Below are 16,371 nucleotides of genomic sequence, written 5' to 3'. Positions count from 1 at the left end.
ATGAGTTTTCACTGACGCAGATGAATTTCAGAAATCCGTGATAAAGCTCTCTACCTGCTTTACTATTACGGTTAATCCTAATGGAGCTGCAGAAGGCTGTATCCTACCGATATTGAGCTGCAGTTATTGCTTTCAATAACTCACGGTGTACAGAGTATAAAGATTGACCTGCGCCCAGAAACGTCGTTCTTTTCTAACGCCACAGGACAGAGCGTTCACTTTCAATATGCCACCCCCTGATATTTTTCTTCGACTGTCCGGTTTCGGCGACCCGGTAGCTCGCGGATTCCTGTTCTTGGCGGACAGGAGTGGAACCCGATGTCGTTTTCTGCTTTTGTAGCTCACCGTGTTCAGCATACGGTGCGTTCCTCGATGCTTTCCATGCTCATCACGGTTGTAAAGAGGGGTTACGATAGCACTCTTGGCCATCTCTTTCGATCCTCTCTGAAGGCTCCACCCCCCCACACCATTCTGTGTAAACTCTAGAGACTCACAAGCTCAGTAGTCTATGAAAGACTTAAACCAGCTGCTCTGGCACCAAGGCACGGAGATCACAATTTTCCCCATTCGGATGTTTGATGTGAACATTACCTGAAGCGCTTGACCTGTATCTGCATGTGAGGGTGTTCCTAATAACGTTGCCATATATTATATATATATATATATATATATATATATATATATATACATACATATATATACACACACACACACACACACACACACACACACACACACACATACATACATACAGACACATCCATCTTCTATATCTCTTAACCTTTCTTCAGGGTCAGAGCCTATCCCAGGAAGCATGGGGCACAAGGTGGGGTACACCCTGGACAGGGTGCCAATCCATCGCAGGGCACAATCATGGATATATATATATATATATATATATATATATATATATATATATATATATATATATATATATATATATAAAAACAAACAAACCCCAATGTGTTTAAATATATAATGCATCAATTACGCAGTGTTGGTAAACAGATGAAATATAACACACTAATGGCGTGCTGTTAGGAGTAGTGGTGGTGGTGTTTTTTGGCGCAACAGAAATTTTTGAGGATTTGTATCAGTGGGTGCTGGGAGGAAGCGGCCTACGCTCAGGGCACTCACACGATCTCATTGCCACTCTTATGGGAGTTGTCCGGAACCGGACGAGCGGCAGCACTCATTTGTCTGTGATCTGCAACGAATCGGCCGAGCCGTAATGACTCCCTCTGGGTGCGTAATGGCAGGTATTAGAGTACTTATCCCAGCAAGCCCTTCAGCATTCCCAGGACAGGCACACATGGCTCCACTCAGGCAAGCAGTCGTCCATGGTGGCCATTCCAACTCTGAGAGGAACAGCTGGAGAAGGGAACTGAGTGAAGGGTCAAGAGACGCTCGTGAAGAGTGAGGGCAGAAATGAGGGGATGCCAGGGATAACTCTGAGGAGTTGAAAAGGCACAGGTTTTTTGTTGGGGGGTGGTGGTGGTGATTGGGGGGGGGGGGGGGGGTAATAGTAGTTGCAAAAGTTGAACATAGATAATAACCTGAGCCATGGCATATAATTAGCAGTAATGAAACATGGTGATGGTGGGATTGTTTTACTAACTGTTGGTTTTTAATTAATGTTATTTATTAATTGTTGTACTAACATTGTTTTTTTTAATTTTTTTTATAGCATTTCACGTACTATGATTCCTTATTTTGCTTAAAAAGAAATTTAAAAATTATTTTATAATCCTTCATGTTAAGGATTTGGACACAAAAATCTTATAATAATAATAATAATAATAATAATAATTATTATTATTATTATTGAAAATAATTACTAGGCTAAATTTATAACAAATGCATCCATTGCAATTACTATTATTATTTTTATTTTTTTTAATGAAATCCAGCGTAATGAGAGAATAAACATGAATATGGGTTTCCAAAAATAGACTTGTAATCCAAAATGTGTGCATGTGTTTGTAGTGGGGGGGAACAAACAAACAAACAAACAAACAAACAAACAAACAAACAAACAAACAAACACCCCACATGTTCTGTCACTACAGATTGATGCCTGGGAATCTGAATAAGGCACTGACTTGATTATTTAGTTATTTGGAGTTGATGTAAGGCTACTCATGAGAGGTCATCTCTCGTCACCGCGGAGAATGCCAGAAACGATACGCTTCTACATTACTACAAAAAGCAAGAACACTGCTTTATTTATGAAACACTCGATTCATAGCTGAGCCCGTGAAAACCACTCTGAGTCAACAGAGGTCCAAATCCCTACCTACTTCCTGGCTAGATCTTGAGAGGTACACGTTAATGTGAGTTTCTCAACACTTTTACCCTTTCATATCCAGAAAGTACACCCACGCAGAGGTTACAGGAACCCTCCTCTGGCGGAGTCAAATCGAGAGTGCACTGAAAGGCCTGGCATCGTGTTTTGTTTCAGACAGATACAGTTGGCCCACATCGAGGCATGCATCATCCTGTACAAAGGCTCCACTGTGCGCTATCAATCATGTGAAGCCAGCTCGGAGCCATAAATCCCTCCTTTGAGGAAATTCCCCCTTTCAAATTTACAAAATGGTGGTGGTGGGGAAGAGAGACGTGCTCGTTGAAATGTCAGAGGAATGATGATATTGAGGGATGAGGCCAGATGTGTGGGGGATTCTGATTTGGTTCGCAAGCAGTTCTTGATTTCGTGCCATGTAAAAGTTTCACAGAGTGACTTTTTAAAAGCGGATATTAAGCAAAATGGGGATAATTACAGTTTGGACGGCTGCCGATATCGTGTATGTATGTTGTGTACTGACTGTCTGTATTTCTCATAGCACAGACTTTTCGTTTTATTTATTTTTAAAGTACCCGTACCGTTTTTATCCCCCCAGCGCCTCCGATGTAGAATTAGCTGAAAAGGTCCGAGAGTAAACACTGCCGACTTTTCAAACTAGAACGATGCCCGGCGCACGTATCGTGTGAAACATGTTCGGTTTCAGTCGGCTATTAGGAAATCTGTTGGACTAATTTCCAATCTTATAACCGATTGCTAAATGACTGAATCGTTTGCTAAGCAGGAGAATGTTTCCAGAAACCCAATTAATTGGAGAAATGACATTATTTTAGATCTTTAGTGGGCTCATTTTATCAGCTCCGTGTTACTCTGCATAATTCCTCGTTTGCCCACATCCTAAATTACAATATTAGTCATATACTCATTATAAGGGCCATCAATTTGTGGCAAAGTCCCATTAGCCAGATAAAAATATCGGTTAAGCCTATTCGTCAAAATACTATTCAGTCTATTGTACACAAAAGACGGCAAGATAGATGACCGAATACTTTCTAATAGGGAAGAAAGAAAAAAAGCCCTGTCGCGATGGGATTAGTTGCTTCTTGATATAGTTGGCAACATAGCCAAAATGATCACGATTAACACGATCTTCTATATACATCCAGCTCTGTATGATTGAGAATACTGAAAGTGCTTACACGAACGTTTATTAGCGGATAATAACACGCCGCACATGAATAATATTCGACTACTCTTAACGGACGACGGCGGACGAATCAGAAACTCTTAGCAATTAGCAAGCCTCCTAGGCAAGTGAAAACGCCAACGTGTTGTGAATTAAAGTACGACATGTTAATATTTCATAATAATCGTTCGCATTGGCAAACTGCCGCAGTACGAGAGCGATAAAGCGCTTCGGCGTGTCCGGCTATGGGAAAACTGTGAGCGCTGGGGCGGTATTAAGCGCTTTATTCCTCGACGAGGTGTTTCACTTACATTACGTTAAAGAACGACACATCAGCCACACTTTCCATTCATTTAGTGCGCTGTGGAATGTCCGTGAAGCAAGTTCCCGTAAGCATCACTTACGTTCCAGCAGAGATAAGCACTCATGTCGTTGTCTTGAAATTAGTAAGATGTGAAAACGCGACTTATGTTACAGAGAAACCCTGAAGCCTTTTTCGCTTATTGGAAAACGTACAGTTTACAGTTTTACCTCCGACTGTTACAAAAGCACTGACGCTGGAGATCCCTGGTTGCCTTTACGGACAACTTCAACACGTCAACGATTACAGAATCCCATTCATGCAACAGTTCGTACCGGTCCTCCGGTTCGATTGGACGAGCGACGCTCCAGGACTGCTCATGTTTAATATGACCGCGCTTTCACTGTTCGTAGAACTTCCGACTTTAAAATACCGGAAGCTCATCGGGATTGACCTTCAACGGGATTGTACAAATCGTCGTGAGCTAGCTAGCCGACGGGCTATCCGCGAGCGTGGCTTCTTGGGGATCGATTTCTGCTGACGGAGCAAAAACAAATGATTTGGCCACATTGTGTCATACAGTATTATGTAACATAACATAACACTGTATATTGTGATCAGATGATTCATTCTCGCCAGTCAAATGTGAAGAACTGAAAAACAATAATAAGTTCGGGCAAATTCATTTAAAGGGGCAGAGTTCAATTAGAAAAATTATTTTATCTTTAGATAATAAATTCAGTATTGTCCATCCATCCATCTTCTACACCGCTTTATCCTTTTCAGGGTCACGGGGAAACCTGGAGCCAATCCCAGGGAGCATGGGGCACAAGGTGGGGTACACCCTGGACAGGGTGCTAATCCATCACAGGGCACAATCACACACACATTCACACACCCATTCATACACTACGGACACTTTAGACACGCCAATCAGTCTACCATGCATGTCTTTGGACTGGGGGAGGAAACCGGAGTACCCGGAGGAAACCCCCGCAGCACGGGGAGAACATGCAAACTCCACACACACGGTGGGAATCGAACCCCCGACCCTGGAGGTGTGAGGCGAACGTGCTAACCACTAACCCCCATGCGTCCTTAAATTCACTATCGTTTAATACAGAACTGCTGAAAGTCTATACAGTATATAATGCAGAGTACATCATAAGTAACTCATTAAACGACTTAAAAATGAAGAGTAACCCCTTATAAATAACTCAGTTAAATAAAAGACTTTAATTACAGTAACACGTTCCACCCAACACTGGATATGAATCCATATTTGAAACTGAAACCCCGAGTCACCTTGGAGGTATGATGTGGATTAGGGTACGAGTCTGGCTGCTGATCGGGCGGGTGTGTAGAACTGTTTCACCGTGCTTTCTTTAGAAATGACACTATTAACGGCTCCGTGTACTTAAAGAAAAAGAAAAAAAAAAAAAAACACAGACAACAAATCAATTACGATAATCAGTTAAACAGACAATGCTCTGAATTGTCCAACCAGGACATTCGAGTTGCTGGATTGTCTTGATGCTTAATTACACGACGCCACATTAATTACGCTTTACACGTGTACACTGATTAGCTAACTATCTAATCGGATTTGTACGTTTGTTCGGTTGGGTTTTTTTTCTTCCCCGCGTAGGAACATTATTGCTGGCCGTCATCCGGGAATAAATTTCGTTGAGGATTTCCAATTTTTGAGAAAAACACTGTACGTGAATAGACGGGGGAAAAAAAATACACTTAATTAGGCAACGCTGCTAGCTGGCTTTGGTGAAGTGTATAGTCTGTGGCACGAACAACACGAAAAAGTCAAACAGCTAAAGACTTGCTTAGAATCATCTATATTAATCTCTACGTTAAAATATCCAAAATGGCCTTTTAATGCTGATTAAAAATAAAACTATACATTTAAAAGAACTGCCATTTAGTGAAACTTGGGGCTTAACTGGCTTTCCTAGTCTCAATGAATTATAAGATAATACTACTACTACTACTACTACTACTACTACTAATAATAATAATAATAAACCTGTGATTTGCAATTAAATATATATATATATATATATATATATATATATATATATATATATATATATATATATAAAAAAAAAGACAATATCACCAGAAATTATAGCAAGTATACGAGTCAAGTAATAGCCTACGAGTAACAATAACAATAACCAACATCGATCATCCCAACTGTGCACACAGGAACCTTGTACAAAACCGTGTTTTTGTGCGTGTCCACATATAGTTTGTGAACGTGAACACGCGAGACGTGGCAACAGATGCGTTTGCGTACAAGATACACCGTGGACCACTGACCTGGATGCGACGTGGAGCACGGACGCACGGGTGGCGCTGCGTGCTTTTGGAGGCGATTACATAATTGGACTTTAAAACGAGCCAGGTGTGACTTTAATCCTACCGGTGGTACCGCCGCAATCGAAATGACTCAACCTGGAGTGCAAATCGGGTTCGTCGTCGGAATGTACAGACTTCCGGCTAGTCGCGTCGAACAAATCAAACCAAAGCGATTGCGAGGGTTCGACACGACGCATGCTTCGAGCGGTTTTCGGAAATTCAACTGAAAACGTGACTTATGATTTCTCCGGTTTTAAAATGATTCACCCGCCTTGAATAGAATCTCTCACAACCGCACAGATATGCAAAACAGGTGTTGTCTCAAGCAGACCTGATACACCTAGTTGGACCAGGTGCGTGGAGCTGGAACACGTGAAACACCTGAACTGGCTAGGGGGAGAGAACGTAGGAAACACCTGAACTGGCTAGGGGGAGAGAACGTAGGAAACACCTGAACTGGCTAGGGGGAGAGAACGTATGAAACACCTGGACGGGGCAGAAAAAGGAAGCCATCACAGGCTGCAAGCGGATTTCTTTATAGGTCCGTCTGATGGAGATGAAATCCGGTAACAGATCAAATACATGAAAACTCGAGAGACATTTCTTAGAGTCCGTGCGACGACGGATTTTTCCGTTTCGTACCGAATTCACCCTGATCCTCCTCATCATTCTACATACAGACGCACACAATAACCACACACACACATCGGATTTCCCCACCGGTTGACGCGGTGGAGAAATGCTTATCCGGGAGTGCTTGGGATCAGGAACGTGAAGTGCACTCCGATGCGTGGTGAAGATATTCCACTCAGTAAGACGTATCGCATTCCCTCAAATTGCATGTAATGAACTTACATACAGGACTGTTTATTCTCATACCTGGGATTATTACACCTGCAACTCGCTGTTCCCTGGAGGTTTCTGGAACTAATCGAAAAGTACCTGCACGCACCAGCGTATCTCAGAGAGTAGAGCGTCCTCAGAGAGAAGAGACCACACTGAGTCGCTGCTGAAGACCAGATGATGTTTGTTGGCTAGCTCTTTGATGGCGACATGGGGTATGAGATGTACGGCGTATAACTGAATGGTTTTTTTTTTTTACACTTCTTGCGCGAACCTCTTCATCTGCTGCATAAAAGCTCAAAAGCTCCGAAACAGCTTGTCCGACTCGTTGGGAATTCCACGTTCCAGGCATGGAAACATTTCTTGAATCTTAAACCTTTTACGCCACTATTAACGTGGGAGATTTTTATGATGAATACTGTTGATATGAACAACAACAACAACAAAAAAATCCGTTCATTAATTACCAATCACGTCGTCAGATGACTGACTGATGATTCTCGCGTCCGTTTTCGCCTAATTATCTTCCGTTCATATGAATTACGAGCTGGTCGCTTTGTCCAGGGAGGGAACTTGCCCCGTCTGCAGGCGAGGCTGGAAAATAACTCGCTCTACTCCATTTCAGTTTAGTTTCGCGGTGAGCTTTGCTGCTAAATGGGACCGTTTAGCTGTACGTGCGAATCGAAGGCGGAACAAACTCTGCACGCAATCTGAAAGACGCAAAGCTCCTCTACATAGTACTCGATTATGCGTTCATTCAAAAACTGCGAGCTCCTGGACCGGAGGAACGCGGGAACTCGTCGAGCCTGTATCGTACGACTCGTTCGTTCCTACGTCATTCCGTGCGTTCGAATCCATGCGACCTTTCGACCGGGATGGATCACGACGTGAGCCGGCTGGAGGTATACTGCTTTATAGTCAAACCGTGACCTTTGCGATATAACGTACCGCGTTACAGTACGTTTCTGTATCCGGCTCCGGACACCGTTAAACGGTTAAACGTTTATTCGCCGTTAGTGTACAGGCCATCAGACCATTAATACGTTCATTGAATTCCCTTAATCAAGTTGTAAGTACAAGTGAATTATTATATATCCTACAAGGACACCTAAGCTGTCACTGCTTTTTTTTTTAATGAGTTTCAATTAAGCTGTTATTTGCAGAAGAATGGAGCGGCGACATGCAGCCGAGCGCTCGCGGCCCGGCAAGGACACGCACGAACCAAGACCGTTTATTATCGCTCGATTTAAAAACTTCTATAGCTTTTGTATGTGTGTGTGTGTGTGGGGGGGGTGTCAGGTGAGACGTCCTGTATGAAAACAGCTCTACGGTTATTACGGTGAAATATTAATAATGATGTGGGAAACAAAACATTTTTCTCAGCGATCCTTGAAAGTACAGAAGAGTGTTTTGATTTTTTCCCGTTTATCACATAAATGTGAGCTACGCTGACATTTCGAGTGTATCGGGGCTCAAGTAGGCTGACATTTCATAGAGATTTACACCAGAGAAGACATGCCGAGCTTAATACAGTGAAAATATCATTTTAGCCGGTTTATACCGAGTCTTCGTGTTGTAGAAATGTTCACGGAACGTTTTCCGAATAAACCTACCGCCAAACATGTACGCGCGATCAATCAGACGCTTGTAAATACTTTCAAGCGCCACGAAAGGTCGTACGGTCATTATGACCGAACGTGCACGGGTGAAAACGTCTCGGGTGATCCGAGCTCTCCGTGACCTCCGGCGGAAGAGGGGGGAAAAAGAAAAAAAAAAAAAAAACGAACGGCGTAGGAGGCGGCGAGGTTCGGACGGGACTGCCGAAACATGGGGTTGATTCATCAAATTAGTTCTGGTGTAATCGCGTGGCGCAACTCGTCACGAAACATGTTGGCAATAAAGCTGTCGAGAAGCCATCAGCGGCCATGTTAAATGAAGACGCAAAAAGCACTGGAGGGGGTTGGAGCTGTCTGGACGGCGGCCAGCGAGGTGGTCAGAACTCTTGCTGGGCAAAGATTTAGCTGGGGCACTCGAGATGCGTCTTATTCCCTTTTTTTTTTTTTTTTTTCTAAACCCGGACGCTTTAATTAAACGTCTGTGCCTCTTAGTCAGGGCTGAAACTTAATGATAGTATACAATTTAAACATGACGTACGGCCTTGCTCTCGTATCATACTTTGAAATCGAACTGAATTTAAAAACACACACACACACACACACACACACTCAAATATCCGTAATGCATCCAAAAATCAATTCATTACAACAGCGGACGTGTGCGAAGCCTAATTAAAGAACAGGATGCTGAATAAAATGATAAATACACCAGCTTTACCTGCGCACCTTCTTCTTCTTCTTCTTCATCAGTGTGTAGTCTTGCGAAAGTTTTCCTGTCTAATTGTTACAGATTGCACCATTAGCAAAATATTGTCATAGCTCCTGCACCCATAGATAGTAGCAGGCGAGGGTTAATTTGCATAATAAATCTTAATTGAGACTCATTAAGCACTTGATTGGAAGCAAACCAGGTACACTGTGGATCATTTTCAGATTAATGAAGTTTCTATCTTTTCGAGCAACGCTATTTCTCAGCGCCGCGTGGCCGTCGAAGGGAAGTCGGGATCCGGTACGGCGTGGGAGTTGTGTGTGTGTGTGTGGGGGGGGGGGGGATAAGGGGGTCGACTCGATCGTGGATTAACCAGGATGGACGACGATTTGTTTACGGCTGGGCGCGTCTGGAAAACCGAGCCTGTTTTGGTGGGAGAAACGGCGGGGACGGTTTGTGTTCTAAAGCGAGAAGCGGAGTTTTCGTTTCATAGTTCAAATGACATTCAGATGATGTTATGGAAGAAAAGCGTCTTGGGTATTAGGTAATGGGTACAACGTGTTCCTCTTGTCCCCTCGCGACCGCGACACATTTTAGACCGGATAAAGCTTTGTGTTTGTATGAACAGGATTCTATCACACGGAACTGAGGTAAATATGACAGAAGTGGGGAAATTTGATCCTAGCCCCCGGCACTTGTCCTGATACAGCCACTCCATCTGAGATCCATCTGGAGGTGGAAACATGACCCTACACTGATTGTTTTGAACAACTCCAGAGCCATATGGCCTCCTGAGGTGGGCAGACTATTAGCCTAGCGCAGTATCGAATGTCTCCGGTTTCACGCCGAATCTTTGTTCCTCTCTATTTTCTCACTGAGGATGGGCGGGTTCGAGGAGGGAAAAGGAGTTCCTCGGACAGCCGTTAAGGGCCTGGACGCTTTTCTCTTGCACACGGCGCAGGTGTGTTCGGTACAGATCGTTCTGACCGCTGTCGTGCAACTCGGAACGCCCGGAATTCCTGCTAGTAATCAAATAACGGGAGCACAAAAGTGTTTTGTGTCATTGTTAGGCCCCTTTCACCCTCGGCTCGTTCTCGCTCGAGGAATCGACATCTCTTCCTGACTGCTGATCCTCCGACCTCAATCTCCCAAGCCGGCTATCTGAGGAGACGGGGACAAAAACGTCGTTTTGTAATTTCTTTTATACTCATGATGTCTGGTGGGAGTAATGAGTTTTAGTCCGGCCGCAATAAAGTCTTCCCCATCACCTCACCATTGTCGCACTTAATGAGGAACGAGGGGAAAAGGAGAGAAAAAAAAAGAAAAGAAGAACCTCACCAAGAAATAGCCTTTTCTACTTTTTTTTTCCAGGGATGATCGTGCGGAAACATTAGCTGGCCCAATTGCCCCCGCCGGCGTATCAAATCATGTCATTTGCCTGGAAACTGGTGCAGGTCTCTGAGGGAAGGCAAGGTGGCACGGGTGCGAGGCAGCACTATGCCCGCCTCGGGACCAATCATGCAAGAGTGGAGTGGAGAGAACGGCGCCTCCAGGGCACACGACTGTTCTCCCCCCCGCCTCACCTGCATGCAGCACCATCTTACATCTGCTGTTTCAGCCACACACTGCACGAACCTCTCCAAAACCATCAGACGAGAGGAAATACCATGACATCATAGCCACAGGACCGGATGACAGCCTTTGTGGTTGAACTACTATGTTCACGTAAACAAACAAAACCGGAATTAGTGGGACGCGTAGTGTGGCGCATGGCTGTAACTGATCGAGGCCGACAGCCACGCAAGTCAGTCACGTAACGACAAGTTTGGATTGGAACAAAATCAGATTAACATATTGGATCCAAACAACACTAATTTTCTGAAAAGTAACTGAAACAGACATGCAGCCTAAATTATAATTACTAAAGCACAAAACAAAAGGAATTAAAACTAACCCAGGGTAAATAAGGCAGATGTTTCAATGCCGGAGTATCGAACTCGTCCTCGTCCCCCCCTTGAGCTTAAATGGCTCTTAGGCAAATGACTGCACTGGACTGCCTTTTCTACCTAGACTAGACAAACAACATCTGCCTTGATCCTCAGATGTTTCCAGAACAGACCACTTAGGAGGACTCACGGTTAGCCAATTCCCAGAAGCCACTGTCACTCACTTACTGGCACAGCAACACTTAATGCCTTTGTCTGTTCTCCAATTTATCTTGTTAACAGCAAATTGGGCTAACGGTTCAAACTAGGAGCTATTGTAAAAGCGATAAGAGGAGGTTGGAAAACAATGCACAGGCGCCGCCGCATTAATGTAATAACCTGCTACGTTGAAATGAAACCTGTTTGATGAGATTATCATCGTCAGCACTGTTCAGTGCCCTGATTTATACCAAGTTTACCAAAGGCTCTTGGATGCGAAAAGATGGAAACCACTCCACCCAAGTTACTTTTCATTTCTGAAGCAAAGTTTACACCCTAATTATCGAATTATTCCTTAACTCCGAGGGCGGATGCAGGAGATATATAGACCGGGCTAAATATCTATCTGACCTTCACGCGAATGCGAATCGTGTAGTTCAGCAGCGGGGGCTCTTTAGTCTTTACCGAGTGACTGTATTTTTACAATGTGGAACGATAAGCTGCAGATAGCACTCATAACACAATAACAGCCATCTCACCCTCAGAGTACCGCTATATCTTTACGGCCTCGCACAAAAGAATTGAAAATGGAAAGAAGGAGGGGGGAGAAAAAAAAAAAAAAAAAAAAGCTCATTGCTTGCATCTTCTCTGGTCTTATTTTAATACCTCCCTCTCTTTCTCCCCTTGTTCGCCCCTCCACACATCATTAAGCATATTATTATAACATGAGTGTCAGCCTGCATCTCTCCCTGCTCCATTCTTGCTCTGCCAGGTAATCAATTTGTCGTCACTCTCTATAACCCCAGTAAAGTCATCAAGCAAAATGAGTTACAGCTGCAAAAAGCCTTCAAGAATAAAAGAAAAGGGGAGAGCAGGGGGGGGGGGGAGCCAGGCAGAGAGAAATGACAACACGGACCCGGAATATTCGCCGCTGATAGCACATCCCAGGTCTTGAAGATGAAATATTAATGCACAATTTGTTTATCTGCGGGCCCACATCTCTCCTGCGCCGAGCTGTTAATTTTCTATCGGCACAGACAACGGATCAGTCAGTCATGAACTCTTCACGGTCATTACCGGGAGACGTTTTGATTAAGTATTCCTAATGTAGTGGATAGGAAAGAATGAAAACACTCTGCCTGCCAACTTTTGATTGACCATTAAGCCACTGATGAATGTGCCTGTCAGAGAGGAGACAATTACCTCAACAATGAAGAAACTCTTCTGGAAGGCTTATTTCTCCATAGGGCTGACACATTTACCAGATTACGGGGCGAGCAGGCCCGCAGCGCGTAAAAGGATCGCTTAGGAATCTTCGTAAAAAGTTCACCCAATAATTGCTGCGCCTTTGTTCAAGGAAGGGGGCTTTTAGAGGAGGGAGGGATGTGTGTGTATGTGAGAGAGAGAGAGAGAGAGTGTGGTGGGAGGAAATGAAGGACGGTTAGAAAGAGAGAGAGAGAGAGTGTCTCGGCGTCACGAGGTGGGTTGAAGATTGCTGGCAAGTCTCGGATCACCATGTACCAGCTGTGTTCACCGCCATTATAAACACATTAAAAATTCCCCAAACTGTTCTAAACACAACCGAGTGTTTGAGGTCGACATGAATGGGTGTTGACATATTTGCCTCTCTCTCTTTTATTTTATTTTATTTATTTTTATTTTTTTTAAATGTAATGGCTTGATTGTCTCATCTTTAGAAAAACCTTTCATTCAGAACAGATATAAAACACACTGATTATATTTACATAAACATTTCTTTTTTTTTTAAATTTTTTATTAAATGAACAGACAGCTGTCCTAAATGACTCGGTCTTCGCAATACAGCAAAGCAAAACACTCCTCCGGAATATTCCGCATTCGCATGCTTACCTTGCAGAATATTTTTGTTCTAAGCATGCAGAAAGACAAGTTAGGATATATATCAGCTTCTTTTGCATATTTATTCGGGATACATTTCCTCGCGCTTCATAACTGTTGACTGACACCTGAAAACAAAAACAGCACACGAGCTACAAAAATCAGACTACACTTCAACCTCCTATTTCCACAGCTTTGAAAAAGGAGAGACATACACCGATCCTTTAAGAATCCTTGAAACAACCTGCTCTTTATGTAATATGTCTGAGAAGTTGTATAGAGCACTGGTACACATACTGGGGGAGAGAGAGAGAGAGAGAGAGAGAGAGAGAGAGAGAGAGAGAGAGAGAGAGAGAGAATGCAATACCTAAGTGCAAAGCTCCTGTATAATAGTACAAATTAGAAGAAAAAAAATGATATTCATTCGAGCTTTTAGTGGGGATTAATTAAGCAGTAGAGGTCACGTGACACGCAAAGCCAATCACGTGCCTGGTCGGAAAAGAAAACAGGAAAATGACATCTGTAAAGCGTTAATGGAGACGAATGAATGAATGAATGAAACAAAGTAATGTATTTAAAGGCATAAGCATCGATATTATTTTTTTTTTAAATTATGGATTGCTTTATATTAAGACAAAATAATTACATGATGAATAATAACCTCTACGTATAACATGTGAGTATTGTTTATCAGGTAAGAAATCAGCCTACATAGCTCTTTACTCAAACACTAAAGGTGTGTGTGTGTCCGTTTCTCTTGGAGATATGAAGGGTTCATCGGAAGTTCAGCTGATATTTGGAGCCAAGCAGCACATCAATCTTTAAAAAAAAAAAAAAAAAAAAAAAAAAAAAAAAAAAAAACACACACCACACACAAAAAAAAACAAAAACAAGCCCCGCACACACACACACTCTTTCTCTAACCCGTCTCCAACTTCAAACTTTGTTTGAAGTCGCACTGCACGTTCAGAAGCGAGGGTTTTTTGTTTTTCCAAACAAGGAAGCGTTTTGCTGACCTTTCCGATTTGACCCAGGAATCACTTCAAAATCCACCACATCGCCTCAGACCTGCCGAGAAGCCGCGCGCGCCGTTCACCCATTAGCTTAACAAGTATAAACAAACCCGCGCGCGAGCCGTTCACCCATTAGCTTAACAAGTATAAACAAACAAACAAACAAACAAACAAACCCGCGTTTGGACATTTCTTTCAACACATTTCAATACTTTTCCTTCACTTCACCCTGTAGAACCTATATACTTTGAAATGAAGATTGTGGACCGTGAGAAAAACAAAGCGTTTTGGTGTGGGGGAACAAAAAAAAAAGAAAGAAAAGAAAAAGAAAGCCGTGGAGGTTTGAAGAGGAAAGGAGGAGGAGAAGAAGAGCAGCCGAAGAAGAAGAAGAAGAATGATAGGTGTCAGTCTGCTCCTTACCCGCAGCCCGCTTCGGCGCCTGCTGCTTCCTCCTCGGCATTTTCTCAACTCGTACTTCAAATTTGGTCTAGGTGTGGACTTCAGGTTTCTCAAATAGTCCGTAAAAAGAAGAAGAAACCAAACAAACAAGCGACCAGAAGAGCCAGTGTTCTTCTCTAACGCTGTAACCGCACTCCTCTCCTCCTGTACAATCCCAGTATCAGAGACGCTGTCTTGTCAAATCAGGTGTCAGGACAGGGGTGTCTCTTTCGCCTTCTCGGATCTATGGCGGACCGCTTTTCTTTCGTTCTCTCTCTCCCTCTCTCTCTCTCTCTCTCTCTCTCTCTCTCTCTCACTCACTCCCCCTTTCTTCTTTTTCTTTCCGTTTCTCTTTCTCCCCCTCTCAAAAGCCAAAAGGACGAGCGCCTGTCAAAACGCCGGATTCGGTTAGTGAGCGAACCGAGTGACGAGGACAGAAAGAAAGCGTCCGTGTGTAAGAGAATATCGCGCTGGGTTCAGACACGGTGAGGCGATGCCCGCGAACATCGATCCCGAGAACAAACTGAACATTATTAAAAAAAAAAAAAAAAAACTCCTCCCTCCCGCCTCGGCTGGACTTGATGATGGCAGCTAGACATTTGTTATACTAGATAACGTGTGAGCTTATTAAAGAGACAGACGCCAGGAAAAAAAATATATTAGTGCTACTTCCCTCCTGTTTTCAGGAGTTCTTTTGTTTTGGTTTGTTTTTGGTGTACAGAGATACAGGAAAAAAAGCTGGACACACTCATGACATGTAGTAATAATAATAATAATAATAATAATAATGAGGGGAAACCAGTATGTTATGCTAACATCATGTCTTATGTCCAGTGTTGGCAAAAAAGCTAAAAACAGCTCTAAAAATGTCAACAAGAAAAGTGCATCTGAAATCAAAATGTGATGTTTTCAGAGGTTTTGTGCCTGTCTGTTAGTTTTCCAAACACCGCGATGGTGTATTGTTGCAGAGATATTATACAGGGTGTCCTAAAAGTCTCCATGTGTATGCGAAAGTAACACTTTTTTTTTTTTTTTTTAAGCAAAAAATGTCTTCCAATGTTTTTTAGATTTTGTTTATATTGTATCCTCCCCCCCAAGATAGCCTTTAAGAACTCCTTTGACAGAAGACGAACCCGTCGAAACCGTTCCTGTGGTGGATCGGGAAGGTGTCGCGAGGTTGCGATGAACTTTAAGAAGAAACATGGCAAGCACTTGATACACGGGATTGTCGCCAAACTTACTGACTGATTCAGAAAGACTGGACGTGTTGCGGACGAGCGAGACGTGGACGTCCAGCGAAGAGGACGCGACCCATGTGGTGCTGGCAAACACAGAACACAGTCCTGTATGTACGGAGATTTTTGGGGCAGCCTGTAGTTTGCTGCTTATGGGAAAACAATGAAACGTTTGGTGTGTTTGATGTTTCATCCTGTACTAGTCTTGTGTGCGTCCAGTGGGATTACTTGCACGAACAGTATTAATATTTAGTTGCAGGGGCTTAGCGGTTAAGGCTCTGGGTTACTGATTGGAAAGTCCAGGGTTCGAGCCCCAGCACTGCCAAGCTACCACTGTTGGGCCCTTGAGCAAGG

At 43.3% G+C, this 16,371-nt stretch overlaps 1 protein-coding gene across 1 annotated transcript in view; it reads right to left on the bottom strand.

Annotated features, from left to right (window-relative positions):
• Positions 1-15,313, bottom strand: part of LOC108276159 (teashirt homolog 2) — a 50,182-nt gene extending 34,869 nt beyond the window's left edge. Inside the window, exon 1 of the mRNA XM_017487592.3 lies at positions 14,765-15,313. Coding sequence (XP_017343081.1) covers positions 14,765-14,804 — 40 coding nt within the window. The 5' untranslated portion in view covers positions 14,805-15,313. The remainder of the gene's footprint in view (positions 1-14,764) is intronic.
• Between the last annotated feature and the right edge of the window lie 1,058 nt (positions 15,314-16,371).

Source organism: Ictalurus punctatus, chromosome 15, assembly GCF_001660625.3.
Source record: "Ictalurus punctatus breed USDA103 chromosome 15, Coco_2.0, whole genome shotgun sequence".
In the NCBI taxonomy this organism is placed as follows: Eukaryota; Metazoa; Chordata; class Actinopteri; order Siluriformes; family Ictaluridae; genus Ictalurus; species Ictalurus punctatus.
This window is presented reverse-complemented; position numbering and strand designations above follow the sequence as displayed.